Raw genomic sequence first — 27,295 nt, 5'->3', positions numbered from 1 at the left:
GTCTGTTTTAAAGTTACGTTCAATACATATTTATAAATACTTTCTCTTCCTCTCTTATCTCTGTAAAAATAGATCCACATTTTTTGTTTAAATTTTTTGTTTGCTCTTTCGAATGTTTTGTTTGTTTCGTTATCTTTTTTTTTCATTTGTTTAAACAAATTTTTAAATTTTTTTTGTATTTTTTTTTTTTCTTTTTTAGGTTTGTTTACGTTTTTGTATTTTTGCATTTTTTTTTCTTTAATTCTTTTTGGATTTTTTCTTTTTGTGTTTGTTTTTTTTTTTTCTTTTTTGGAGAGATTTCGTTTTCAAAATGTTGTTAGCTAGCGCGTTCTTAAGTTGCTTGTTGTTGGTTTATTTGATGTAGTTTTGTTTCATTAAATGCCTAAAATTTAGTTAAGAGCTAACATAACATTGGATATCTGTACTTTTATCTTTATATTTCTAAACTTTATCTCTACCTTTCATCTGTGTATTTCCTCTTCTTGCTTTCGTCCTTTTATTCTTATCTCTTCCGCTTTTTTTTTTTGTGTGTCTTAACAACAATGTAAACTTTTTTCGTATTTTAATTGGTTTTCCTTTCTTTTTTTATATGGTTCTCGGCACAAGCCAAAATGTCTTAGTTATAATGAATGCGTTTCTTATTAATTATTAAAAAAAAAAAAACTTCTTAATCATAGTCGCTTATGGTCGTGCATTTTAGGAGTGGAGGTGTGTTTTTTTATGTTCTTTTTGTGGGGATTTTTCGTTTTTTTCTGTTTCTTGTTTAAAAGGTTGGTGGTGTATGATGTTTTGGGCATATTAGGGGTTGCGGGTCTCATCTAGTTGGCTGTGCAATGGGCGGCAATGCAAAAATTCCCGTATAGTTACTGTAGAATTTTTGCTTGCCTCTCATTGCTCAGTCAAATAGATGAGACCCAACAGTAAGCTGCGCGTGTTTTGTTTGCTTTTCCTTTCTATCTTCAATTTTTGGGGTTGTTCATTTCATTATATAAAAGTGTCGTCCTCTTGTTTTTTGTTTTCTTTACTTTTTCATTCTTTTTTTTAGGTGCTCGACATCAGTTCGGAGAAGGCATTCTCCAGACAATTCTTGAGTTCAGCATAGGAGACAATTAGTACCGATTGCTCGTCGCGTGACATGAGTTGTACCTGAAAAATAAAAGAAATACAGTATTAAAACAATATACAGAAATCTCATTTGAACCACATAGACATATTCTCTATCTCTATCTCTATCTCTATCTCTTTTTCTTTCAGTCTCTTCAATCTTCGAATGCCTTTTCTTAGAAGTGACTACGTACGTCTAGAAAATTATCAAATCATCCATCTAGCTATCTAATTATTTATAGTAAACTCTTAATTCCTGTTTTTATTTGATTCGACTTACGCGCTCTAACGAGCCAGCATCCAGCTTATTGAGGCATTGTACGATGTGTGCGTGATCCAACCATGGGCGGCCATCCTCAGTGACGGAATGAAACAAATAATCACGGAATAATTTCAACATGTATCTATCACCAGTCTCTGACCAAGTGCAGTCCAAATTAAAGCTAAAAAAAAACAATATTACATGAAATGAAGTCAAAAAGCGCAGGGATAGGCTAAAAATCTTACTCGGGACGTTCATTGATGCTATTCAATTTGACCAAAATGCGATAGAGTCGCCCATTTTCCATCTCTTTGGCCAATTCATCCTCTTGCATATCAATTTGACTTTGCAGAGCATCTAATTGTGTATAGAAACGTGCTCCAATCATGGGCATCAGATCGGTAACAGAGCGGCGGTTATTTGTGGTAAAGAGGTAACTAGAGAGAAAATAATAAAGACTTAAATTCCATTTACATATTTGTATGTATATCAAGTACTAACACAATGAAATTGCGCAGATCGGTGGAGTAGTTTCGTGTGACCATATCAATGCTAGATTGGACATTATCACGTTGCACGGATTGTAGGCAGCGGCAGGCCAAGGCCAAAACCAGGCGACCCAAAGCAGTCAAATCGTCCTGATAATTTACAATAAACAAATGATCAACGATACACATAAATAAATATATATATATATACATATATTTATGGGAAAAAAATTGTATCACCTGCTGATGCATATTGACGAGCGCCAAAGGATTTGCCGCATTTGGATCAAATTGCGTTATATCTGATATGCAACAAGAACTAAATCGGACACGTTTGCCCGTCACTATGATCTTGGTTGGATCAAGTACCCTAAAACAAATATGTAGATTAATAATTTTCAAAATATACATATGTATATATATATCAATCATAACTTACTTGCAGGCCAATCCCGCCTGATGTATAGCCCTCAGGCCAGCGGTTAGTTGCATTATAATTGACCATATGGTCGATTCCGGTAGCAATGGTCCATTGTTTGTACGCTGCATGTTGCTCTTATGACTGCAAGAAATCGGTATATATATGATTATTTATTATCATTATTTTATTATTTATTATCATTATTATTACCTGAATGGGCGGGCCTCGCCTTGGAATGGATCTGTGTAGTTATTGGTCTCTGGCGTTGGCGTAAAGTATTTGGCCAGCAATGTTTGTGAGCCGGGATAGTAGTCGTACACTAATACTAAAGCTATATAATAACACAACCGATAAAAATGACAAAAAAAAAAAACACATTTTTTAGCCGAATAATCATCAAGAAGACAAGTTATTAAGAAATAATAAAAGAATTGCAATCAAGAAGACAAGAAATGATAAAACAATTGCATCAAAAGTACGAACTAATCTGAATTTCCTTTTTTTTTTCAATGTTTTTTTTTTTTTAATTCCTAAGCCATATGTATATATGTATGTATCTGACAACATGAATTGCAGCACAAACAATCATTTTGACTGAAATTTTCTTATTTCCTACAAAATTTTCGATCAAGCAGTGAAAATGTAATTTGGGTCAGAGATGTGTGTAATCTGATGAGTATAATTTATTATTCTTCTTGGCAATTAGATTTTAAAAAGGTAAATAGCATTATGAGCAAATTATTGACATTGCCAACTCCTATCTGGTCTCCATATTCCCTAAATTTATGCTAACAAATATTAAACAAAATTTGTAATGTTTAGAATAAGAATTTAAAAACTAATTAGAACTAATTTTTGTGGTAGAAACTTACAGTTATCACCAAATGCTTTTGTCGTGAACACCTCACGTAGTTGCACCACATTCGTGTGCTGCAACTTCTTCCACATTTCCACCAAGGTCATACACTTTGTTGACTGCAAACGAAAGCCTGCATGAAGAAATTATATAGCAATTATTAATAATAACAATCTGTAGAGCTTTGGGAATTGGGGGATCTTCTTTCGTACATACCATGTAATCTTCTCAGGCAGTATTTTAAGCCTGTTGTATTGTGCGTGGCTCGGTATGTACTCGCGGGCAATGTGAGCTTGGCATGCAAGGGTTGTGCCGGCGGTTCTAATGGATATAGGGCATGATAGTTATCCACGTCCAGCGGTAGGGCATGTTGTGCTGCCTCCGCTGCATCCATAATCAAATTGGAGATCTCGTTGCGGGCAAGAATTTCGGAACGCATTTCGTCGGGTATGAAAAAGGCCGATTCCAGTTGAGTTTTGGGCTGCATGGCTATGACATTGGATGCTGGTCCCGGATAGACATGACCCGTATATAGTAGGCCCGATGGTACACCGCTCACGGAGCTTAATGGCGCCACAGCACTGACACCATGATGAGCTGGATGCGTTGCATCGACAACAACATTATTAACGCCAACTGGTTGGCTATTCTGTGCGTTGGCAGTTGGATAAAAGTATATGGTGCCTCCGACGTTTTCCTTTTGATGGGAATAGATAAATATATTTAGGGTAAATATTTAACAAATTGATTCACACACTCACCTGATGTACACTTGTTGGCAATGTGGTGGGTATGGGGGATGCACCATGCGGTGTCATCCCATGAGGCGGTGATTTTTCACCCAATGACCCTGTTGTGGGTGACTCCTGACGCCCAAGTATGGCACCGCCACCACCTACTCCACCGCCGCCACCACGTCCCTTAAGCGGCGTTTGTGCGGACATGCTGCTGACAAAGGGTGCCGCAGCTGGATTCGGTGGTGCTCCACTAATTGCAATTGGCGCCGAGCTGGCCGTAACTGTTACAGTATTTGCGGCATTCACCAACGACGATTGTTGTTGTTGTTGTTGCTGTTGTTGCTTCTGCTGTTGTTGTTGCTGCTGCTGTTGCTGTTGTTGCTGCTGTTGTTGTTGTTGTTGAGCAATTGTAGCGGCTGTGGCTGCTATTGAGACCGTTTTCTGCATAGATAGCATGGAATTAGTGCCATTTGCCGTCTTGTTGTTGTTGTTATTGTTGCTTATTGTCACAGAAGAGGCGGCGGCGGCGGCAGCAGCCACCGCTGCCGATGTGGATGATGTGGGTGCTGTTGATGCTGCTGCTGCTGCTGCAGCGGCTGCGGCTGCTGCTGCTGCTGCCGCTGCTGCAGTTAAACCATTGACGCCATTGAGCCCATTAGTCAATTGCATGGGCCCGTTATGATATGGTGGTGGTGCGTAAAAATTTGGAGACGAATTGATGCGCGTTGGAATGAATTCAGGCGACTGCGGCGTTACCTAAAAAAACCATAAAAAATGAGGAAGAGAAGAGAAGAAAGATGCACCAACAGCAGCAGATGATGATGATCAAGGTCATTAAATTGAAATTCTAACGTAAACGGGGGGGAATCCGGTTAAACATTCTCTAAAAAAGCACATACAATCACACTCTGGTGGGTGGACACTGGTGAGGGGGGTTGGGAAAAGAAAGGCGTGGAATATAACTAACCAACTACTACTACTATTACTATTTATTACTTCTACTAAGTATAAACTAAGGGCGAATACACTAAGCAAAATAAAATGTGCTGGGATGGCATCAGGGGGTGGGGGTAGGGTAATGGTTGATGGATATTGGTGGGGTAGGTAAATACACACACACACACACAAATATATATACTGAAACCGTTACACGACATTACGAAAAACTCGAGAGAAAGAGAGAGAGAGAAAGAAAGAGGGAAAGAGAGGGTGAGACACTACTACACATTTTACAGTTTTGTTTTTGTCTTTTTCATTTGACAGCAGCGGCTTTACCTGAGACTTTTTATTAACTGGTAGGGGCGAATCCAAATTAAGTAGTGAGAACCCGTTATTCAACCCGTAACCCGTCGGCGTGGCAACATTTTGACGATTCTGAGAGTTTACCAACCACACATGAAAGCAGAAAAGCATGCGAGACGAAGAACAAGAATAAGAAAAAAGAGAAATACATATGTATGTATGTATGTATATAGAGAATATCGAGATGCAATTTCAAAATCCAAGAACAAGAGAGAAAGAGCACAAGAGAGAAAGTAACAGTGAAAGTGTGATGAAAAGAGAAAGACAGACAGAGAGTGGGAGAGAGAGAAATAGAGGAAGATCACAGGGATACAGAAGATACACAAAATCGCATTTGTTTTGGATTTTTACATTTACATTTTTACATTTTCACAGTTTCTCAATTGTCTCTTTCTATAAATCTATTTTTCTTCTGTTTTTTAAATTTTATATGAAAGCATTATCTTATCTACAAGTTCACTGAGAAAAAAAAAACAATGCGCACTTAACATTTTTTTGTGTGTAGGTGTGTGTGTATTTTTTGTTCTTTGGTTTGTACTTCATATATTTAGAGGAATTCTCGATTAAATGATAAACTTATTCTCAATTGGTTCGAACCAAAACTAACGACGCAACAAATGTTTGTATTGACTTGTGTACATATTTCAGAGCGCATTCCCAAAAAAAAATTCTTGAAGAAAGTCGATATTTTGTATACTCTAACACGTTTTTGTGTTGCCCCCGAATTCGACCTTGCTATGATGATTTTTAACAAGTTATATTATAACTTATATCTATTATATACATATGTATGTACATATGTTGTTGCTAATTTACAAGAATTACTCTCATAAACCATATAACATATTGTATAAGACAGCAATCGAAATGGAATCGACTTTTTTTTTTTTAAATTAAAATAATGCTTATGCAATAATTTTTGGTTGTCAAAAGATTACGAATACTTTCAATCTATAAAGTTATATTTGAAATTCTCATTTAAGTAAGTTCTTATTGAAATTGATTTAAAAATTTCATTTTGATCGATCGATCGTATCAAATAGGGAGCTTGATATACATACATACATATGTACATACATATGTAATAAAAACATTATGAAGCTAATTCGTTATTTTACTAGGATCCGCCAGTGATATGACATAAGTTTTTATATTAAGGGTTGGTTTGATACGAATTAAAGAAAGTATTTCATTAGTTTCAAATACTCTTTATTCTAAATATATGTACATATGTATGTACTATGCCAAGTGAATGAAATCTGCATTATAATTATCAATATTAACCTTTTTTTAGGATTATGAAATCATATTTGCTTTGCCTATTTAAGAATGCTTATCTTTGTCGTACAATCTCATCAGGTACTTAAATAAAGTTATTGCAGCATGTAATCTTTAAAAAAGCAATTACAAGGTAAAATGCATCAATAAACCGACTTGTGTATATGTACATATGTATATACAAACAATATTGTTTTATTATTTTTTCAACGACAACTTAATAAATATTAAATAAGGAATTTTCATTTACCGTTAACCGATCACTTGAACTCATTTAATTGCCCCCCAAGTGCATTGTATATTATTTATGTCGGGTTTTTTTTACATTTATTTTCTCTGACTAAATTTATATAAAAAATCCAGGCATAAACACAAATTATACTTAATGTACATACACTTTAATATACACATCTGTACATATCAAGCAAACAACAATAAATATATACAGACAAACATATGTGTATTTCATATGTACATATGTATGTATGGATATAGGGTGCATTGACAAGAGGCACAGCATTTGTTTTGCAAGTTCTTGTGTTTTCTAAAGCCCTTGTGATCGCTAGCCGTGGAAATTGAATTAATTAATAAGTATGTATATGGGCACTTTCGCGGTCACTCAAGGGACACGGCTTTAAAGATCATTGTTAAAAATCGAAAAACTACGAATTTTTTGAGAATTAAACTTTAAATATTTGTTGCAAAAATAAGAAATACCAAGCTTCAATATTATGGTTTTACAAAGTTTGCCTATCCTTTTTTTTCCTAAGTCAGTGACGCGACATTTTTGCTACATATTACAGTTTCGTGTGCAGTTGCATATACATATGTATATATATGCATATACATATACATATGTATATATATGCATATACATATACATATGTATGTATGTATATACAATTATAGTCATTACGTTAGTATTTATGCTTTGAATACAAGCCCTAATAATAATGAAATATCTATTAAACGCAAATAACTAATTAAAGCGACGAATTTCGAAAGAGATATTGTACAATAAGAGAACTCTGAAGGTGGTCAATTGTTTAAAAAATAAGCCTATCAAATACGAACTGTTCTTCACTCTATTTCTACCCAAAACTATCAGACTTTAACAATTTTAGTTGAAATTTAATGAAAACAACAAAAAATAAGATTTGAGCTTTTTATACCATACACCCATAGGTTGAAATAGTATATTGAAATCGCCAAAATGTATGTAACAGGCAGAAGGAGGCTTTTGAAGTATAAATATTCTTGATCAGCATCAACAGCTGAGACGATCTAGCCATGTCCGTCCGTATGAACACCCAGATCTCGGAGACTATGAGCTAGAGCCACCAAATTTAGTATGTATATTTGCTTAGTAAATGCGCACATTTTGTATGTGTAAATATACATATATGTAAATGTGTAAATTTAATCAAAATCAGACTAAAAATAGCCAAGTTATGCATATAAACGTTTCTCCATAAGGCCGGAGTCGACCGTTGGCTGGTGGGGGCGCTAGAGTGCTCGTATGCTTGAGTGAGCGAGATACTAAGATATGCTTGTAAAAAGCATGTGAAACTTCTTAAAAATACGTAAATGCATTTGTTATTATAAATTTGAAATATTTGTTTTACTGGTGTATGGTACACTTAAGTCGGCGAGACGCCTTACCTACTTCATTTTTTGTTGAACATCCATTGGTTAACATTTTTTCGTAGAAATGCACAAGTGTAAATATGTATATTAATAAATTAGGCTTATACGGTAGCTATAATATATTAATAATACATATTCCTATGAAAATTATTTATGTATTGTGGGGTTTGACTGCGAATTTCGGTAGGGTAAATCGGACATTTTGGAGGTAAAATATTATTGGATATTCAAATTTGACTATATAATTTGGAAATTTCCCTCATTTTCAATGAAGAATTTTGGGGGAAGCAAACCAAATTCAATTTAGCAATGACAAAAAACTAGGTTTCTGTATGATGTAGGAGGAGAGTGGGGCTAATCGGCGACTTTTTTATGTAATCCTTCATATATCCTGATCGGGAGCTCGCATCCTCTCATATGAGCACTTAAATGAATTCATTGTCCAACTATTTATGAAAGATACGTTTCGATATAACTTACCGTTACAAAGCTATAGCTGTTTTTTCGAATATACCCCAAATTGGCGTTGTCAACAAGTTTTTTATATAAAAACAAAAACGATTTTTCACAAAAAACTAAATATAGTTTAATATTAAAAATCTTCTTTTATAAAAAAACTTTTTTTACCACCAACAATGTTGATTTGTTTAGACTTTCAATTATGATTGTTAATTTCATCGTTTGTATGGCAGCTATATGAAATAGTATTCTGATCCATCTGATTCTGGCAAATGTACTGGTTTTATCAATAACTAGTTTATATATCGGTCATAGTCATATTTAAATTTCTACTAGTGCGCCAATCTTCCCCACCCTTAGTTTTAGCATTTCAAACTAAATATTTTAAAACCGTGTGAATTTAAAAAAAAAAAAAACCAAGTGCACACCATAAGTTAATACACGTCGGAACCTCTTTTAGTTAACATCTATCAAAATTAAAAATTTATTCAATGTTTTTGAAACCATTTCTCGGCAAAAAAAAATTGATTTTTGAGGTTAAAAATTACATAATCCAAAAAATTTCGGATACTACGAATTGGATACGTCTAAGTTTATTATCCAAATATAGCCTACCAAAATGCGATCTTAGGACACTTATCACTTTTTGGATCGTGCTATTATATTTCAAGATAATTCGAATGCGCGGGATTGCCCCATGCGCCGATTAGCCCCACTTTCCCCTACATAGTTTCATAATTTTGTAAATTTTTTCAAACCGGAGTCTGTTTTTTAAAAGATACAAGAATTATGTTTTATAACGTTTACCATTACAAATATTCATAGTTTTTTTACTTTATAATAAAATAAAGCAATTTATATATATTTTTTTTCGTCTTTTTTGACAGTTTACGTTTACAAATGTTGTATACCCGGTAATCGATCAGCTGTCATATGTACGAGCATTGCCTGGACACCTTTTTGGTGCTTTGTGTTGTGTCACCCATTATAAGCACTTTGCATGTCAATGGTTTCAATGAGCAGAAACAACAAGCGAAACAAAAAAAAAAGTCGGTCAAGTGTACATATGTGCAGCGTTGAAATTAAATTGTTAAAGCAAATTAAGTGAAAACAAATAAAACATAATTAAAAATCCAAATATCAATTCGGTAGGCACCGACTAAGAGATACCCTCCTCTCTGTTTTAAAATATAAATTAAGTTTCTAAGTCAATATTTTATATAGAATTATTTAGGTGGATGAGTGGGTTGAGTAGAATGCTTTAAAGGGTATAAATAAAATCGGTGACAAAGAAAACAAAACTTTGTGGCACGACCTAGGTAATAATTCACCTTGTCAGAGTGTTGTGTGAATCTGTGTGCTGCCCTCGCTTAGATGGCTGACTAACTACTACTAAGTTGACTGCTCGCTGGCTAAACAGCTGTTTCTTGTTTTTATTTTTGGTTTTTGTGTATTGCGTTTTAGACATGGAGGCAGCAAAACACTCGACACTATAGTGAGTAAACACATTTACTAATGACTCTAAAACTGTTCCCGCACTATACACTATGCTAGAAGCCAGCATTAATTAAAAAAAAACTGTAACATATCTTAACGTTTTTTAGTTATCGGGTTTAAAGGGTATAAGAACAGTGAATGATTGTTGAGAAAAAGTCTTTATGAAAATAAATTATGTTTATATATTTTTTTGATCAGGAGAGAATCAAGTGTATATGTTGTTTGTGTTATTTGTAAATCAAAAAAATTCAATCAAACGATTTAAAAAGGATTTATTACAAATCAAATTTAATGTTTAACTTGTAGTGTATATACTCCATATTTGGTATATATATATATATAGGTATGTATAAAGAGAATTGCTTACCATATATGTGGCGAGTTTACTCTCTGACGGTATTCCATTCGTAGGTGAAAAGAAAATTGGATCCATAGCAGCCGTATCTGTAAAGAGACAACGTAGGAGAGAGAGAGAGAGAGATAGTGTTAAAGAACGATGCAATATTTAGAGTGTCTGTGTGGGAAAGAGATAGAACATTTGTTGATATCATAATTGATTAGAAATCAATTAAACAAACAAGAAGAGCTATTTTGGGTGTCGGAAATGTAGGCAGACATATATATGTATGTTCAAATATATGATAAGAATGTTGATGTGCCTTAACACCATTCAACCAACACTCCTTCTCCTACTGTCCTCCTACTTCCCACCCATTCCTGGCCGTTGTTATTTTCCACAGTTATCGATAAAACGATAACGCTATTTTCCCCCCTTCTTTGGCACACAATAAATTTTGTTGTTTTTCTGCTCTTTTTTTTTTTTGGAGTGTGCGCAATTTTGTTATTCTTGTTGTTGCTGTTTCCGTAGTAGTAGTAGTAGTAAATAAAATAAAGACGCAATTTCTGCTGTTCCCGGTTTTTGTGGTAAACAACAACGAAGAAAACAAATTAACATTTTTCTACATATTCCTTCATTTAGAATTCCCTTCCTACTAGCGTAAACATAATGGTTAGATCTTTTCCTGATCTTGCCAATGTTCACTCGTTACTTGCCAACTCGCTACTCGTTAATTGCTATAAATACACACACACACACGCTTACACAAAGTGCAACAGCAGTCAATTTTGAAATGCAAAACAGAAAGTGAAATATAATTTTAAAAGCAAAATATTTATTTTTGGTTATTGCCTTTTTTTTCTGATGCTGTTGTTGTTGTTTTTGGTTCTCTCAGCGCGTTTGCTTTGACGTAAAGTGTCTTGGTCTTGGTTAAAAGGGACGGTAAGAGGGGGTGGTTGTGGTGATGCGGGGGTAGGGGACGTGTGCCGGGCCAATGCCTTTTGGCAGCGTACGAGAACAAGTGATGTTGGCCTTGAAAATACAAACATACACGCACACACACCTAAGTAAAAGACTAAAGAAATACATACATACATTGTATATTAGTAGGTAAAAATACATACATATCATATATACATACATATGTGTATGCATATATCTGAACAAATTGCTTTATTTCTATATGTATGTACATATATAGTTTGCATTCTTCATCCACCACAGTCAATAGAAAGTGGCGAATTTTGTACCCAACCAATTTAACTCATTTTAGCGGTTAAAACTAAAGAAATCTCTTAAATTATTATACGTACCTAATATTTAAAAAAAAAAATAAGTGACAATAAATACAAAATTTAAAACCAATAAGCAGTTTTGAGATGTTTTGCGAATTGTTCAATTTAGATTTTAAATTGCAGATGTCTAGATTTTTATCATAAGATTTTACAAATTATTCCTGTTTTTGTAATTAAAGGTTCTATATAAACATAGTTTATTTAGAGAACACATAAACCGAACAAAATATGGATTAAATCAACAATCAAAATAAATTTATGCCCTTGGGAAAATGGTATATTCATTTATTCCTTAAATACTCCTGATCAGTACTTTGAGCCAAATCATTATATGTACGTCGAACTCAACCGGATTGGTCAACCTTTTCATATATATGTATGTGTAGGTCGAAAAAAGGGATTTCGATTAATTAAAATTTGTTACTTTATAGAGCTTGTAATCTAATTTAAGACTGACTCTCTGATTATCATATCAAATTGTGTTTTAACTTGGACGAAGTTAAGCGAATTTATAAATGAAGTGTATTCATTTTTGTTTTTTAGCAATTTAAAAAGGAATTCTTTCTTTTACTTTTCCCAAAGTTTTTTTATTTGTTATTTTTTTCCGTTTAACTGGTTGTTTTGGAATATACACAGATCGGAACGAGAAAAGTTAATTATAATTATTAGATTGATTAAAGAATTATAATAACAACAGCAACAACAACATTGCGAAATCGAAAAAAGAAGCAGCAACGAGAGCCGGATAGAGGAAGCATGGGAAAGGGGGCGTGGGGTTTAACCTGTTTGCCGGTTTGACAGGTGTTGCTTTAAAGACAGTTTTGTGAGCAATGTAAGAACTTACTTGTGCATGACCAGCGCATCTAAAACCAAACCAACCGCGGTAAATAAGAAGTCAGCACCGGATGCAGTGTCCCTCAAAATGTGTTATCTATCTATATCTGCATATATTGTATGTACATATGTATGTATAAGTTTCTTAGTGTATCTGTGTGTGATGCTATTTTGTTTTCACTTTATATTTACATAAATTGTCTGCCACTGGCAGTTTGTTGGCATGACGTCGGCAAAAAATTATACAAAATAGGAAAGAAAAAAAAATAGCCCAACTGATTATTATATATGTGTATTTGTACATATATATAACTTTGTAATGTTTATATATACATAAATATTGTATATGCGCTTGCTTTTTGTTGTTTTATGCTACGCTCTACGTTGAAACAGACAGCTTTGTTTTGCTTCAAAGATCACGAACGCGTTCATGAAAACGCCACAAACACACACACACACAGACACTCGGACAGAGATAGAGATACATTTACACACATACAAAGATAGAGATACGCGTTTATAGTATATGTATGTGTATTCATGTACATATATATATATATATAGTCACACTCTCATCAGGTAGATTGGCGGCCAAACAATAACACAAAATTACGAATCGTTACGTCACGTAGATGTGTAGATGTGGCAGAGCAGACAGACAGCACATCAAGAGACGCCTCAGACGGTGGCCGTTATCGTTACCCGTTATGTGTCACGTTGATATTTAAACAGAGCGTTTTGCTTCTTACAAAAAATTAAACAACAACAAAAAAAAACCAAATAAAGCAAAACCACAATTCGAAAACCAAAAAGCCGTCAGAGTCAGCGTTAAATATGCACAAAAACCAAAATAATGAAAAGAAAAATACAAAAAAAAAGCGAAAAAAAAAACAGTTGTAAGCGCTACGATCGCGAGACAAACCGTGCGGCAACGCAGCCCACTCTCTACTGAGCGGTGAGCAGTGCTGCCAACATTTCGTTGCATCAAAACGCTTAATCAGCCTTTGAAAAAAGCTAGAAATAGCTAGAAATATTTCTTCGTAGCCAAAAAAAAAAGAAAATATTTGTTTATTTTTGGTTTATTTCAATATTTTGGATGATTTCATCAATGACTTTATCTTCATCATCTTGGTTTATGTAGGTTTCATTGGTCCCTATCTTTCTCTAACATGATGCTGGTAATTTGTAATCGTGGCAGCATTTTTCTTGTAATTAACAATTTTGTAAAATATTAGCTTTACAAAAGCTTTTCCTTATATGTAAAATGACGTTCAAAGTTGTATTAGCCGAACCTATTTCTTTGCTTCGTTTTGACAACATTCATTTGACTAAAAACCCTCTGCGTTCGACCATGTCAGTATTTGCAATAAAATTTGCAGGGTCTTTACCACGCGGTTTTTGATAGTAAATTTTTCGCATTTTCAACTTTTGCTCGCGGTTTAAAAATTGGGAAACATTTAGTAAACTTCACAGAAAACGATAAGACTGAATACTCGTTTCGCTTATCGATGTTTTTTTGCCATTCAAATGACAAAATACTATTCGTATGAAAATGTGGCATCATAGAGCATAAAAATACACGTAGTTACTAAATGTTTCAAAATATAAAGTAAAGCTAGTTTTTCTTGAAAAACAGCTATAATTCCCGCTAGCCGCTATTTCACAATTTATCCCGCATTTCCTTGTTGCAACCCACTAGATCTAGTGGGAAAATAGCTAAATTGGCAGCACCGCCGGTGAGGCGGAGGTGTAAAAACAATGAAGAGCAACAGCACGAGAGAGAGAGCCCCAACAGAGACCCCAAACAAGCAGTGATGTCGAACATTTTTTAGCAAAAATAGCTAAACCGAGGGCTAAAAGTGTTTTGTTAAATGAAATTTAACTGCATTTTTTTTTAATGTTGTTATTATTTCGTCAATGGCCACCAACTCATAATTTTCAACGTTATCACTTTTGTAATCTACCTTCTTAATGTACTTTGCTGGAACGCCATACTCGAATCAAATGGTCAACTTGTGCTCAGCAACAAAAAGGAACCACGCAATCTCCTCCTAATACATAGCTCCGCTATTAGTTCTTCTTTAATTTAGCTAATTGTGATTTCTCAAATTGGGTAGATTTCTATCTAATGGTTTATTAGTTGCAATCGGGCCTTAAAAAGCAGCCAAATCTGGCTAAAAAATAACTGATTCGGCAACACTGCAAATCAAGCGGCAACAGCATGAGCAGCAGCTGAGAAACTGGCGCGCGAGAGTCAAAGACATGAAGAGCAGCGCAGCAGTCAGACGAATGACTGTCAAACTGTAATGGTAAAGTGGGCGTGTGGTGCTCGATTAACAGTAAATTTTCAACTGTCTACTGCAGTAGTGCGATTGTGTTGTATATATGTGTGCATGTGTGTGTGTATAAATGGGGGATAGTTGTTGCAGTTGGAAAGTTCAAGTTCTGCATGCACACGCGCCCAGTTAACAACAAACAACAACACAAAAAAAAAACAACACTAAAGATTATTATACATATATGTACACACATGTATGTACATATATGCAAGTATACCCTGGATATCTCACAATAAAGTATCTTCGACCTTATGAAGTCACGTTAGCACCCATTTTATTAAATATTAAAGGTCTTAGAGGCTTTCAGTTAGCAAAATTACTATTATGGAGAGACCTTTGGACAAGCAACAATTGGAATCACATCCTGTTAAACGTCCCACAATTAACTTGAAATCAAAGTAGAGCACAAATAAAAGTCGAAAAAAACCATTTGAAGTGGCCTTTAAGTGTCGAGAGTTGGAAGCGAATAACTCTGAAAACTATTCGATCCACACCACAAAATCGAAAAGGATGGTTTAGAACTCTTGATAAAGCTTTTTTTCATTTTTTGAAATAGTAAAATTGTTCAAATCGAAATTATTATATGATTTTCTGAATTAGGTATTAGGGATTAATGAATTCATTAAATCAAAAGTTTAAAACATGTTTGACTCACACGGTATACCGATGATCGAATGTACACCTAGTACACAGTTTGACAAGCTTCCAATACCAATGACCCCCGCGCTCTACTAATAAATGTTAAACTGCATTGCGGCGACGATCGCGATCATGTGTTTGTCCATTAGCGATTTATTTTGTTTGTTTCCCCAACGACAACAGCAAAAGCAACAATAATAACAAAACGAAAAGAATGAACAAATATTTTGATATTTCACTCAGTTTAATTACGCCATTTAGCACTCATCGTGCGATCATCTGATTATATTTTGTACACATAAAAAAGGAACAGAAAGAGAGAGAGAGAGTGGGGAGAAGAAGACACGTGGCTAGGTCTCTTATCCTCTCTCTCTCTCAATTTGTACTAAGAAGGCAGAGGTAGAGTAAGCCATGTAATAATTATGAGAGTAATAATTTACTCAAAAGAGACTTATTATTTTGTGGACACATTTATACATATGTATGTACATAAATAATAAAATATTTATAGCCAAGGCGCTTTGGCGTCATTATCAGGCACACATACACACACACATGCATACACGCAATCAAACACATTCTCCCAATTCCACCACCCTCAACGGACGGAGGAGGGAACAGAGGGCCGTATGGACAGCACACTTTCGTGTAATTGTGTGGGCAATCTCAAACACTTTTTATACCATACACCCATAGGGTGAAATGGTATATTAAAGTCGCCAAAATGTATGTAACAGGCAGAAGGAAGCATCTCCGACCCCACAAAGTATATATATTCTTGATCAGGATCAACAACCGAGTCGATCTAGCCATGTCCGTCTGTCCGTCCGTCTGTCCGTCCGTCTGTCCGTCTGTCCGTCTGTCCGTCCGTCCGTCTGTCCGTATGAACACCTAGATCTCGGAGACTGTAAGAGCTAGAGCCACCAAATTTGGTATGTAGACTCGTGTAATATGTAGAGTGATCAAGTTTATTTCAAATTTTTGCCACGCCCCTTTCCGCCCCCGCAATTTAAAAAAAGCGTTTATCTCCAAAACTATTCCAGCTAGAGACACCATATTTGGTATGTATATTCGCCTAGTAAATGCACACATTTTGTATGTGTAAAAATTTTGCCACGCCCTTTTCCGCCCCCGTAATTTGAAAAACTTGATTATCTCCCGTATTTTTTTACCTTATGCAATCAAATTTGGCACACTTAAATTTAATACTAATATCTAGCAAAATACCAAATTTGATCAAAATCGGACAAAAAATAGTCGAGTTATGCATATAAACGTTTTTCCATAAGGCCGAAGTTGGCCGTCAGCTGGTGGGGGCGCTAGGGTGCTCGTATGATTGAGTGAGCGAGATACTAAGATATGCTTGTAAAAAGCATGTGAAAATGCTTTTTTTTAATAAATTTTAAATATTTGCTTTACTGGTGTATGGTATACCTAAGTCGGCGAGACGACTTACTTACTTCATTATTTTTGAGGCCAAATCATTATTAATGTTGTGCCACGATTTTTTTTCTTTTTCTTCCGAGATCATTTAAATTTGATAAAATAGGCCCACCAATCCAAAGTTGATATAGTAAACAAAAGAAAACAAAAAGAGAGATGGTCGGTTGGATAAGAGAAACCTGGAGGTGAGTTGGAAATCACTCTTATCATACCGATATCAGAAGGAAAACCGATAGAGGGGGGAGGTGTAAAACAACACAAAAATCATCCACTAATAGAGCTAAATAGGATTTATCGGTAACAAACAGAAGTTAATTGTTTTAGGGTAAATCTAAAGATACTTGCGCTTATGTATTATAATGATTTAATTTCTAAATTCTAAAGAACTTATCTTAAATGGCCTATTAAAAAAAGTAATATAAAACAGATAGATCTTTAAAATATAGCTTTAATATCATATTGAGACATTAAGGCATGGATTTACAATATGGAATCAGTTAAGGTAATTGTCCATCGATAAATACCAAACCTGGTGATTGGTATTCAAAATGAATTACTTGAACCATATCCAGAATATGTATTTTTAATTCCATCCCAGTTTTAACACTTTAAAGACCACATGCGAGCGTTGGTTACAAGATTTAACAACACGTAATACTTTTTAAAAGATTTAACAAGTTCATTCGTTTGGATGATTAAACCACACTTGATTGAAGGCCTCAGTGGTTAATTAATGAAATCTCTTGACTATTGCAATTGGTTCTTCTTCCAAAAGTTGGCCAGAGAACTGTTTTCAACACAATTCTTTCTCTCTCTCTCTCTCTCACTCTCTATCTCTCTATCTCTCTTTCCCTCTCTATAAATATATACACACATTGAAATGTATTAGTGTGTGTGTGTGTGTGTGTGTGTGCATGATATTGACATCGCGCTGTCGTAAGCCAACGTGACCAAAGACAAGTTTGGTTGGTTTCTTGGTAAGCTTTAGCCATAGACCCAGCCAGGCCAGGGCTCTGGCGGCGGCAGTTTGACCCAATTTTTGTCTGTCGACAGCTGCTGGAAATCATAGACGATCGGTTCGCTCTAGCTAGCTGAACAGCTGTGTAAATGTAGTGTGGGGTTATGATGCGGGGGTGGCGGCGGTGCTGGTGGCGCTCCTAAGCCTAACAACAATTGCGAAAACGCAACGAAATGAAATCGTTGGAAAAAACACAAAAATTTGTGAGTACAATGAAATTAAGCCTATAGAGAGTCGTCCGTCTAAAGTCTACTTCATTAATATGCGTATTCGTTGTGTTTGCGTTGCGTTGCGATGATTTCAACAGTTTAAAAAACTTTTTAAAGAGAGTCGTAAGCAGATCCGCCGTCGCAGCGGGTTGACAACAAACACAGAGGCTTCAAACAGTAGCGGAAGTGAGTGAAGCTAGCCGCAAAATAATATGCACAAAAAAACCTATGTATGTACATACATATATGTATACGTACATATCTACAAAAAAAAAGAAGCCAGCAAAAAAAAAAAAAAAAACAAAACAAAAGAGACAACAAAAAAGACGACACAAGAAGAAGACAACTGGGGGGCAAAGGCGTGGGCATGGGGCACCACCGTCAGTCGGCAGTCACATTAAGCACCACACATTGTGAAATGAAAGTTCTCTGTGTGGTGTCAACGTCAGCGTGTTCCACTGCTCAAGAATACTGGGGGAAACTGAGAAAGAACTCGGTTTGTGTTTCAATTTGATTGATGTTCTCTTGACCGGCAGCAGAGGAGAGCACAGTTCAGGTGATTGACAGAGCTTTACCTAAATTGTCACGCATTAATATTATTACATATTAAAATTCTTGTTTTTTTTATTTCCGATTCTTATATTCACACACTGATTAGACGAAACATTTGTTGTTGTTGGCGTTTGGGTGAAAACTTACGATTGCCACCACTCGCCGACGTGTGGTAACGTTTTGTGGCCGTTGCCAAAGAGTGACTAACACACAACAGCGGAGCAGCAAAACACCAGAAACACCAGCGCCACCGACACAGAAAAGGGGGTGGAGGCAGGAAAGGCAGCAGCAGTAAGAAACAAAAACAAATCAAACACTATAACAAAAAAAAAAAAACAACAACACGAAAGCAACAACATGCAAAAGCAAAACAAAAGAGAGAAGAAAAAATATCCAACGAGGCAAAAAGTCGCGTTTGTGCCGCGTGATAATACAGTTTTAGAGCAACTGTGAACGTGAAAGCAAGCTTTGATTGAAACACCAAGAAGAGATCAAGTGGGGAATTGTGTGGGGGCTGGCTATCGGCAGAGAGAAACCGTAAAAGAGAGTGAATGAGAGAGAGAGGAAGTAGAATGTGTGAAATTGACATGTATCATCATGCGGTTAGATATGTACAATTCGATAGAAAACAAAGATGACGAGGTGATGGAGGTGGTTAAGAGAGAGAGAGGGAGAGAGGAAGACCGAGAATATTAACAGTTTATTTCAAGTTTATGTAGCAATAATTTTAGTTTTTACTTTAAAAGTTATTTAGGTCTTTTCGACTAAAAATTAATTATTATTTGAAAGACTGATTTTTTAGGGTGTGTTCCCATTAGACTCTCACCGAGATCAGTCTATGCGATATTATTTGGTTTTAAAATTATGTTTATAAACAAAGCCTAGCGTAGCTAGTTTATATTGCCACCAGTACCAAGGAAATAGAGAAAGGGAATGGAAAAACTCATTCATACATTCGTTCAAGGACTTTTTTTCACACATACATACATATGGACATTTAACCCTTAACTGGGTAATAATGACAACAGACAGTTAATAGCCATAAAACTGGCAGACGTTCCTTTTTGTGCCTTCTTGTTGGCTTTTTCTTTCTTTCTACTATCTCGTCCTGGGGTTAAATTGTTTTATGGCTCCCTCACTCGATAGAACAAAAAATAGCATATACCCAGAAGGCAAATTTACGACAACCACAACAAAGCGACGATGGCCCCCAGAAGGAGGCCCCCGAAACATATGAGTAATTCGTTTGACTCTGTGTGTGTGTGTGTGTGTGTGTATGTATGTACATATACTCAAGGGCAGACAGCCGGTCGGTGGGGCACTGACAATACATTGTGGTTTTGGCAAACGAAAGCGAATGCGAAATTACAAACGTTGGAACAGATTTCAAAAATTGTGAAAACTAATTTTAAACTGTTTTTAATGTTGAAAAGTTTCAGAGGTAAAATCTTAGTTTAATTTGGGAAAAAATTTAAAATTTTCGAAACTTTTGAAACCACTTTATTTGTTTTCGTTTCATTTATTTTGGAAGACAGCCATTTTTGAAAGACATCCTCCTGACTGGATGTCCTTTATACAGATGAATGTCCTTGATCACAGAAACAAACAATTAAAATCCACTTTCATCTTGATTTATTGAAGGACTCTCAAGATAATCACTGTATTTGCTAAAAAAGTGCAAACAAGTGAAAGGCTTGCTAGGATCTGATGACAGTCGAAGTCATTTAATAAGTTTTGCAATCTGGCATCTAGGCCATTTTTAAGGGACACGAATTCAACAAACATATACACATACATACATACAGACATATGTAGGTACATACATATAATGGTAAAAATCCAAGTGTTCTTTGACATTTGTATACTAATTCACTTTGTATGTAGCTCGTTTCCAAGAAAAGTGTACAAAAAAACGCGATAAGAGAAAATTATAGAACAATTGGCAACGCGACGTCAACTTGTCTGTATTAGCAGGATAATTAAATTCTAATTTGAGCCTTAGCAAGGGGCGAAACTATTCTTTGGGGATGGGGGAAATCCTTTGAATGGAATATGACAATTTTAGCTTTTCAACAAAGGTTAAGGGTCAACGAGCGAATCAACCTATCAACGAAAATCAATTTGTACACATTTACAACTTTTTTTTTTTTTGGTTGATTTACAATCAATTTTGACGAATAATTCAGGTAATAGTTTTCTACGAATTTGTTTTTATGCAACTTTAAATAGATTTATTTCCTCTCCTACGCTATTGTCATTGTTTGTTTGTTTTGTCTCTGAGTGTGTGTGTGTCTCTGCTAAAATAAGAAACCTTTCACGAATCGCTAAGCAATAAAAATTTGATAGAACTAAAATGAAGCCTTGGATATACATATGTATGTATGTACGTATGTATGTATGTATGTATGTATGATGCGGCTGCGGCTGGGATGGTGTCAGGTGGATAGGATTTTGAATAGGAAGTCGACTTTGTTAGGTTTGTTTTGCGCGTCAATAAAAAACTAAATTGAATATGTGCACAACTTTTGTATTTGGGACAAGGAAAGGAAAGAAAAACAGGCTTAAAAAGGTATAGGGAAACAAGGTGGAAAGTTTCCCAAGAAACAGCTGTAAAGCTCTGGGATGAAAGGAGAGGGCGACTTACAGATCGATCTTGGGTCACTGGTTCTCTGCTTACGTATATCAAAAAGAAAAAGGACAAGATAAAAAAAAAAACATAAAGGAAACCAGTTTTCAACTGCACTCGAGTAGAACATATAGCAAAGAAAAGGGCCATCAACAGGTAACCCAGTGGTGCACCAGAAGTTGCCATTGCCACACATCTTCTCTTCTTTGAAGAAGTCAATGTATTTCCGTCAGCTGCCTGCAAGACGGCTCCACCCTCCTCTTGTTACTCCTTCTTTCTCTCTCACTCTCTCCCTCTCTAAGATTTGTAGTAGCTGATATTATTTTTTCTTCTTTTTTCTTTTTGTTGGTGGACTCTTAAAAACTGGTTTTATTTCTCTTTTTTCCTACATCTCTTTTGTTGGATATAACATTTAGTGTATTTTTTTTTTTTCTTTTTTGGCAAAGGGCAAAGAGGAAGTGGTTTTTCCTGCCGTACCTGAAAGATGAAAATCCCATATAAAATGCAAGTGTGGAACTTGTTGTACATCCTCGAAATATCCACAGAGAGAGAGAGAGAGAGAAAAAAAGAGGGACAGTGCGTTGTTGATGTTGATGAATTCTAAGAAGATTAAACAATGATCGAAAAAACAGCTAAGTGTTTGATTAATGAGAACCATCTTACAAAAACACACACACACACCAACACAGAACACACAGGGGGTAGAAATAATTTTCTTCAAGAAAAAGAGATGAGAGAGAAATTTATACTGAGTAAAAAAAACCATTAAAACCATTGAATATTTATCCATGGTTATAGAAAGGTTTCAATCGCTCATAATCTAATTTTCAATAATTCATGTTCATGCTGTGCTCCATCCTAAGATCGTTTCCTTGATCCATTTCATGGTCACGTATAGGCAACACAGCAAAAATCTCCAACGGGCCAGGGCCATGTAATTGCCAATAATCACTATCATCACCATAGTTGGAGTTGGAGGCTTTCGGCACAGACAAAACACAAATTAAATAGCGCACGACTTTAAAAATACCTAGCACTAAGAATTGAACTGGTTTGCAAAGCTTGCAGATGCAAGAAGCAAGCGCACAAGGTCAAACGAATTGCTTTACATCGACTAAGGCTATCTTTGCGAAGGCTGAACAATAATATAGGGTATCAACCACGAACCCAAAAACTTCAAGGAGTTACCCCCGCGCTCTATCAGTAATCGTTATACAAGATCTGATTCTTTTCCTGCACTCGGCCTTTGAGCTCTGAAGCCAAGTTGTCCAGATATGATATAACGAATGGAAATGCTTTGATATGATGCAGCGCCGGAAAAAATATTAAAAAAGTACTGAATTTCTTTGTTTTAATCAATTTTAAAAAGAAAGGAAATTCACAAAATTTCCAGACTTTTTTTTTAGAATTTCCTTCCTTGTACATATATTCTTCTAAGTCGGAATACATTTTAAGCCACTATTAGCTGTGCCGAAGTTTTTTGTCTTTTGCCTCAATTCATCAAAACACAGACAAAACCTTCCAAATGCTGCTAGCAACGCTGGCGGCATCGTTTGAGCAGAGCTGATTTATATTTATCCAGTCTGATTAAAATTTCGAGATCTAATGTTTTACATAAAAAAACTATCATATTAGTAAATTCCAATCTTCACTCAATTTCAATTCAATTTCTTCACCTATTTTTCTTCTATAACTATGTGATATACTGGTTCGATCCTAAAGTATAAACTTTATCTTACCCGGGTTATAAATAGCTCAAATATTAAGGTTTATTCCAATAGCCGGCTTAAGGCTGAGTAAAACGCATACGCACCGACGGACGGACGGACAAGGCTATATCAACTCAGCTTCACATGCTGATCAAAAATATATATACTTTATGGGGTCGGAAACGTCTCCTTCTGTGCGTTACAAACATCTGACCAATTTTATAATACCCTCGCAAGGGTATAAAAAAGTAGGATGACATAGTTCGGAATTCAAAGTATCCTTTCAAGCCCTTTAAAACTCAAAATATTTCGTTATTTTGCATGCATACGCAGGGAAAATTAGTCATAACTTTGTTTTCTGTATGCTTCAGCATTGACACTGATCTTTTTTGGAGCTCCCTTGATCCGGCTTAGATTCTAAGGCCAGAGCGACGATAGATAAACAAAAGGGTATTACAATTACAAATTGAACCCACAGAAAGAAAAAAAAACCGAAATATGCCAAAGGTGACTTTCAATAAAGAAAGCCGCCACTTGCCAAAGCTCCAGCGCTTCTGATGACCCCTTGCTGATTTCCTATGTTGGCGCAGAATTTGTGTTTGTATTTGTTTTCTTTTTTTTTTTGGGGGGGGTTTGCTTACCTGCCGGGAAGAAATTGTTCAAGAACGTTGACATTTTTCTGCTCCCGTTGTCACTTTGTATAACAACAACAACATCAAAACCAGCTGCCCTGCTGCTGCTCTCGTCTTTCTCTCCGAACTTTAGTCTCTCTTTATAATTCCAATGTATGTTACTCTTTCTTCTGCGTGTGTGGTTGTTGTTGCTTTTGCCGTTGCTGCTGCTGCTGCTGCTCCTTCATTTAGACTCCACAATTGCGTTTTAATTTGTGTTATATACGCTTTTTTGTTTGTTTTTTTTCGTTTTGTTTTTGCGTTTTTTTATGTTTTCCTCACACAACAATGCTTGCGGCTGTATATAACTTTTTCCTTTTGGTTTTATGATCGTTATATATATAGTTTTTTTTTATTTTTCTTCTTTTTTGAAAATGAAACACAAATTCAAATTATACATACATACAATTCGCGGTTAACCGTTAAAATTTCACACGTTACACATGTTCGTTTACGATATACGACTTTAAAAAAATTTATCCTTGTGATCCTTGTTTCGTTTCGTTTTGTTTTTGGGTTGCTTGTTTTTGGTTTTGCCTTTTTTTGTATTCGTTTTTTTTTTTTGTATTTTTTGTTTTTAGTTTTTTTTTTTTCTTTTTCTATTCAGTTTTTGTTTTTTTTTTTATTTTTATTTTTATTTTTAATTATATTGAAAATGCATTTTAGTCAAAAATATCGGCGCTTTGGCTGTAAGAAAGAAAAAAAAACGAAAAAGAAAACACCAAAAGGGAAATATAAGCAAACAGAGACGGAGATACAAATTCGTTAATAAATTTAGTGTTATTATTTTGTTATTTTTTTTTTTTTTGTAATGTGAGTTCGCTTTGCAGGGAAATGTTTAATTAGTTCTTACGTTAGATTATTTCCTAAATTTAATGCACACATTTTCTAGTATTTAGCCGATTTTCCGACCGGTTTGATTCCTAAAATATATCCCACTCAATGGTTTCCGAAAAATTGAATACTCAGTTCACTTATTAATTGTTTTATATATTGGACTATGTGAAACATTTTTCTAAGCCTACTCCGTTCGAATATCACCTATTTATCGATAACGATAACTAAACAATATAATTTAAATTTCTTGCCCCCTGCCATATTCGCTACAGAAAAAAAGTCCTTGATTTGAACTTTACAGAAAATCGAATTAAGAGGATTTTAATGCGCATTTTTATATTTCACAAAACGCAAGAAGAAATGTTGAATAGTTTTGTTTTTTTTTTCGGAGTACGTGCACCGGTAAACGAAAAACAATTTTGTTTCTTTTTTTATTTGTTGCTATATGCAAAGGTGTTGGTATGTGGGTGCTTTGCCTGAGAGTGTGTGTGCGCGTGTGTATGTGCACTGTTTGTTATTTTTTTTGCAAAAGGGCGAAAAAAGAAATCCAAAAAAAGCAACAGCCGCCATAGCAGACGCAGCGTCGTAGAGACACAGAGAATGGTGAACGGGGGGTCGAGTTTGCTCTGCTTGGATTTTATTTAATTTGTGTCCGTGTGTCGCTCTCCTGTGATGTGATGTGTGGGTGACTGTGTGACTCCAAATAAACATATGTATGGATGTATATGTATGTGTGCAAACTCTCTCTCACTCACTCACTCACAGAAGCATACACACACACTCACGAAGGCGACGCTTTTTCTGTCTGTATACATACATATATGTGAGCATACTTGTTTTACTTTGCATTTCCATTTTCACATAACAAAAAGGCAAAAAAAAAAATTGTACTAAACACTCGCTTGCACTCTGTTTTGTTCATATTTTTAGAATTTTGGTATTTTTAAACATTTTTTACATCCTTTGGTACACACACACACGAACACAAAAACACACTGGGACGCACAAACATACTTTTTGCTGAACCTGCGCCAACATATTGCAAGGCTGCAAAGAAAAAAAAGAGTAAATTGTAGAATTAGAATTAGTGGAGTCATTCCATGCATGAGGATTAATTTAACTAATTAATAGTTGTTGTTTTTTCACTTCTGCACTTAGTAGTACTAACAATTATCGAACGAGCTAGCGAGCGGGAGCAGCGGATTGATGGGCAAATAAGAAAAATAAAAAACGCTGTGCGCGTTGTGCGCTGCACGAAGGACGAAAATGAAATTTCTCTTCAGTTGAAATCCAAATTTGAACTCGAAAAAAATTGGAGGTTTGAATTTGGCTTTACAGAGTCTGCTGGATAACAGAATTACTCACATTTGAGTCTGCTGGGGACCAAGCCAAGCCGAATGAAGTCCACAGCGAACCCTGATACGCATTTGTGTGAGTTTGTCTCTGCTCTTTGTGTCTGTGAATGAGAGCGAGAGAGACGCAGAGAGGATTGAAGGATGATTAAGGCTAATAAAAACAACAACAATTACAGCTGTGTGTTGGTCTGCGGCTGCTTGACTTGCACAGTGGTAAAGGATTACAATTAAAATTAAAGTTAATTTAATTCAATATAATTGTAATTGTGTTATAATTTAATACATTTGTTCATTTTTGCGGGGAAATAAAAATACAATTAATTCAAATTCGATATGTCCCTAAAGTAGGTAATTTTTATTGGTTGCCCCAATATGCAGCCAGGGTAGACATTTTGCAGGATATGCATGCATGTAAGTATGCATAGACTAGCACCCGAATAAATGTATGTATGTGTGTGTGTGTGTGTGTGTATACATTTGTGTATGTGGAGCTCAACAGGACCTGGACCCAACAGCTGGTGAGCACGACATTAGCGCAACAATAACAAAGAGTTCTGACACCCATACAATGGAGCTTGTATGTGTGTGTGTGGAACCTAATCCTGCCTGCCATATTTGTGGAACTTGAAACACAGCTGGCTGCAAAAAACTTCAATTTAATAAATATTTTGTCCTTCCACTTCCCTCCACTCACATTACTCTTCCGCTTCTATTTTGAAAATACTGTTTATTTGTATGTGTTTTTGGTTGGCTAGAGTAGAAGCAGTTGCAATTAATTTTGTTATGCCCCAATTTAACCCGTTCTCTTTGAGACCGAGAAGGACACACAACAAGTGCCCACAAGAGGCGCAGTGGAGAGAAGCTCTTCTTAGGGTGAGAGATAGGTACACACACAGACACACACATTTTCACATTATTACAATTTATTAATTGAATAATAAATTTATGTCAGCCATTCTTAAATACGCAATTTGGCCAATTTTTTATAGTTTGTATTTTCATTTAGTTATTGCCTGTCAATTTGTTGTTTTACTTTTTTGCCGGTTATGTTTTTTGTATATCTTTGTTTTGTTTTTTGTTTTTATGTGCATTTCTGTTGATTGCTACTGTTTGGCATCTTTCTAAATTGCAAACACCAAATACCAAACAGCCCACTAACAATAAAAAAAAGAACTGCGTAAACCTAACACTTAAAGCTTGAGTAGCTTTTAAACAAAAATTCCTTACAAAAAAAAACTTAGATGGATTATTTACTTTTTTTTTATCTATTTGTTTTTACTTTTATTTATCTACCCTTTTATCTACATCGCGTGTTTTGACTAATGCTCACGCGTTTTGAGCAGCATTGAGACAGTGTTGATTAAAGTATTGTTTAAATGT

At 35.3% G+C, this 27,295-nt stretch overlaps 1 protein-coding gene and 3 long non-coding RNA genes across 8 annotated transcripts; 2 read left to right on the top strand and 2 right to left on the bottom strand.

The window, feature by feature from the left end:
• Nucleotides 1-331: 331 nt before the first annotated feature.
• LOC6646353 (PAN2-PAN3 deadenylation complex subunit PAN3) lies at nt 332-24,072 on the bottom strand. Of its 3 annotated transcripts, none has more exons than XM_023178036.2 (13): nt 23,694-24,072; nt 10,419-10,495; nt 5,144-5,242; nt 3,893-4,624; nt 3,348-3,828; nt 3,148-3,264; nt 2,486-2,606; nt 2,294-2,416; nt 2,095-2,224; nt 1,868-2,004; nt 1,612-1,803; nt 1,385-1,547; nt 332-1,146 (listed from the first exon to the last, which is right to left on the bottom strand). In XM_023178036.2, the coding sequence occupies exons 1-13, from the start codon at nt 23,725-23,727 to the stop codon at nt 1,042-1,044; spliced, it is 2,511 nt and encodes an 836-aa protein (XP_023033804.1). In that variant the 5' UTR covers nt 23,728-24,072; the 3' UTR covers nt 332-1,041. The 3 variants fall into 3 exon arrangements, with proteins under 3 accessions (XP_023033804.1, XP_023033806.1, XP_023033807.1); XM_023178038.2 differs by lacking the exon at nt 23,694-24,072 and adding an exon at nt 12,528-12,611; XM_023178039.2 differs by lacking the exon at nt 5,144-5,242.
• Nucleotides 18,495-22,037, top strand: LOC124460630. The gene is made up of 3 exons (XR_006954532.1): nt 18,495-18,721; nt 18,824-19,008; nt 21,790-22,037. It is a non-coding gene; the product is annotated as an uncharacterized LOC124460630 (long non-coding RNA).
• Nucleotides 24,073-24,342: 270 nt separating the features above from the next.
• Nucleotides 24,343-26,942, bottom strand: LOC111519090. 2 transcript variants are annotated; one of them, XR_002724240.2, is made up of 4 exons: nt 26,610-26,942; nt 25,729-26,554; nt 25,575-25,607; nt 24,343-24,410 (listed from the first exon to the last, which is right to left on the bottom strand). It is a non-coding gene; the product is annotated as an uncharacterized LOC111519090 (long non-coding RNA). The 2 variants fall into 2 exon arrangements; XR_006954529.1 differs by having other exon boundaries at nt 25,926-26,554.
• LOC124460629 lies at nt 25,297-25,832 on the top strand. 2 transcript variants are annotated; one of them, XR_006954530.1, is made up of 2 exons: nt 25,297-25,625; nt 25,719-25,832. It is a non-coding gene; the product is annotated as an uncharacterized LOC124460629 (long non-coding RNA). The 2 variants fall into 2 exon arrangements; XR_006954531.1 differs by having other exon boundaries at nt 25,692-25,832.
• Nucleotides 26,943-27,295: the final 353 nt, after the last annotated feature.

The sequence above is a fragment of the Drosophila willistoni genome (genome assembly GCF_018902025.1).
Source record: "Drosophila willistoni isolate 14030-0811.24 chromosome XR unlocalized genomic scaffold, UCI_dwil_1.1 Seg143, whole genome shotgun sequence".
Taxonomy (NCBI): domain Eukaryota; kingdom Metazoa; phylum Arthropoda; class Insecta; order Diptera; family Drosophilidae; genus Drosophila; species Drosophila willistoni.
Note: the sequence above shows the minus strand (reverse complement) of the source record. Positions and strands in the feature narration are given on the sequence as shown.

Coding starts and splice junctions, on each gene's coding strand:
- LOC6646353 (XM_023178036.2), bottom strand. CDS start 23,727: ATGTCAACGTTCTTGAACAATTTCTTCCCGGCAG. Junction 3,829..3,892: donor TGCCAACAAGTGTACATCAG/GTGAGTGTGTGA, acceptor TCCCATCAAAAG/GAAAACGTCGGAGGCACCAT. Junction 2,417..2,485: donor GGCGAGGCCCGCCCATTCAG/GTAATAATAATG, acceptor GATTTCTTGCAG/TCATAAGAGCAACATGCAGC.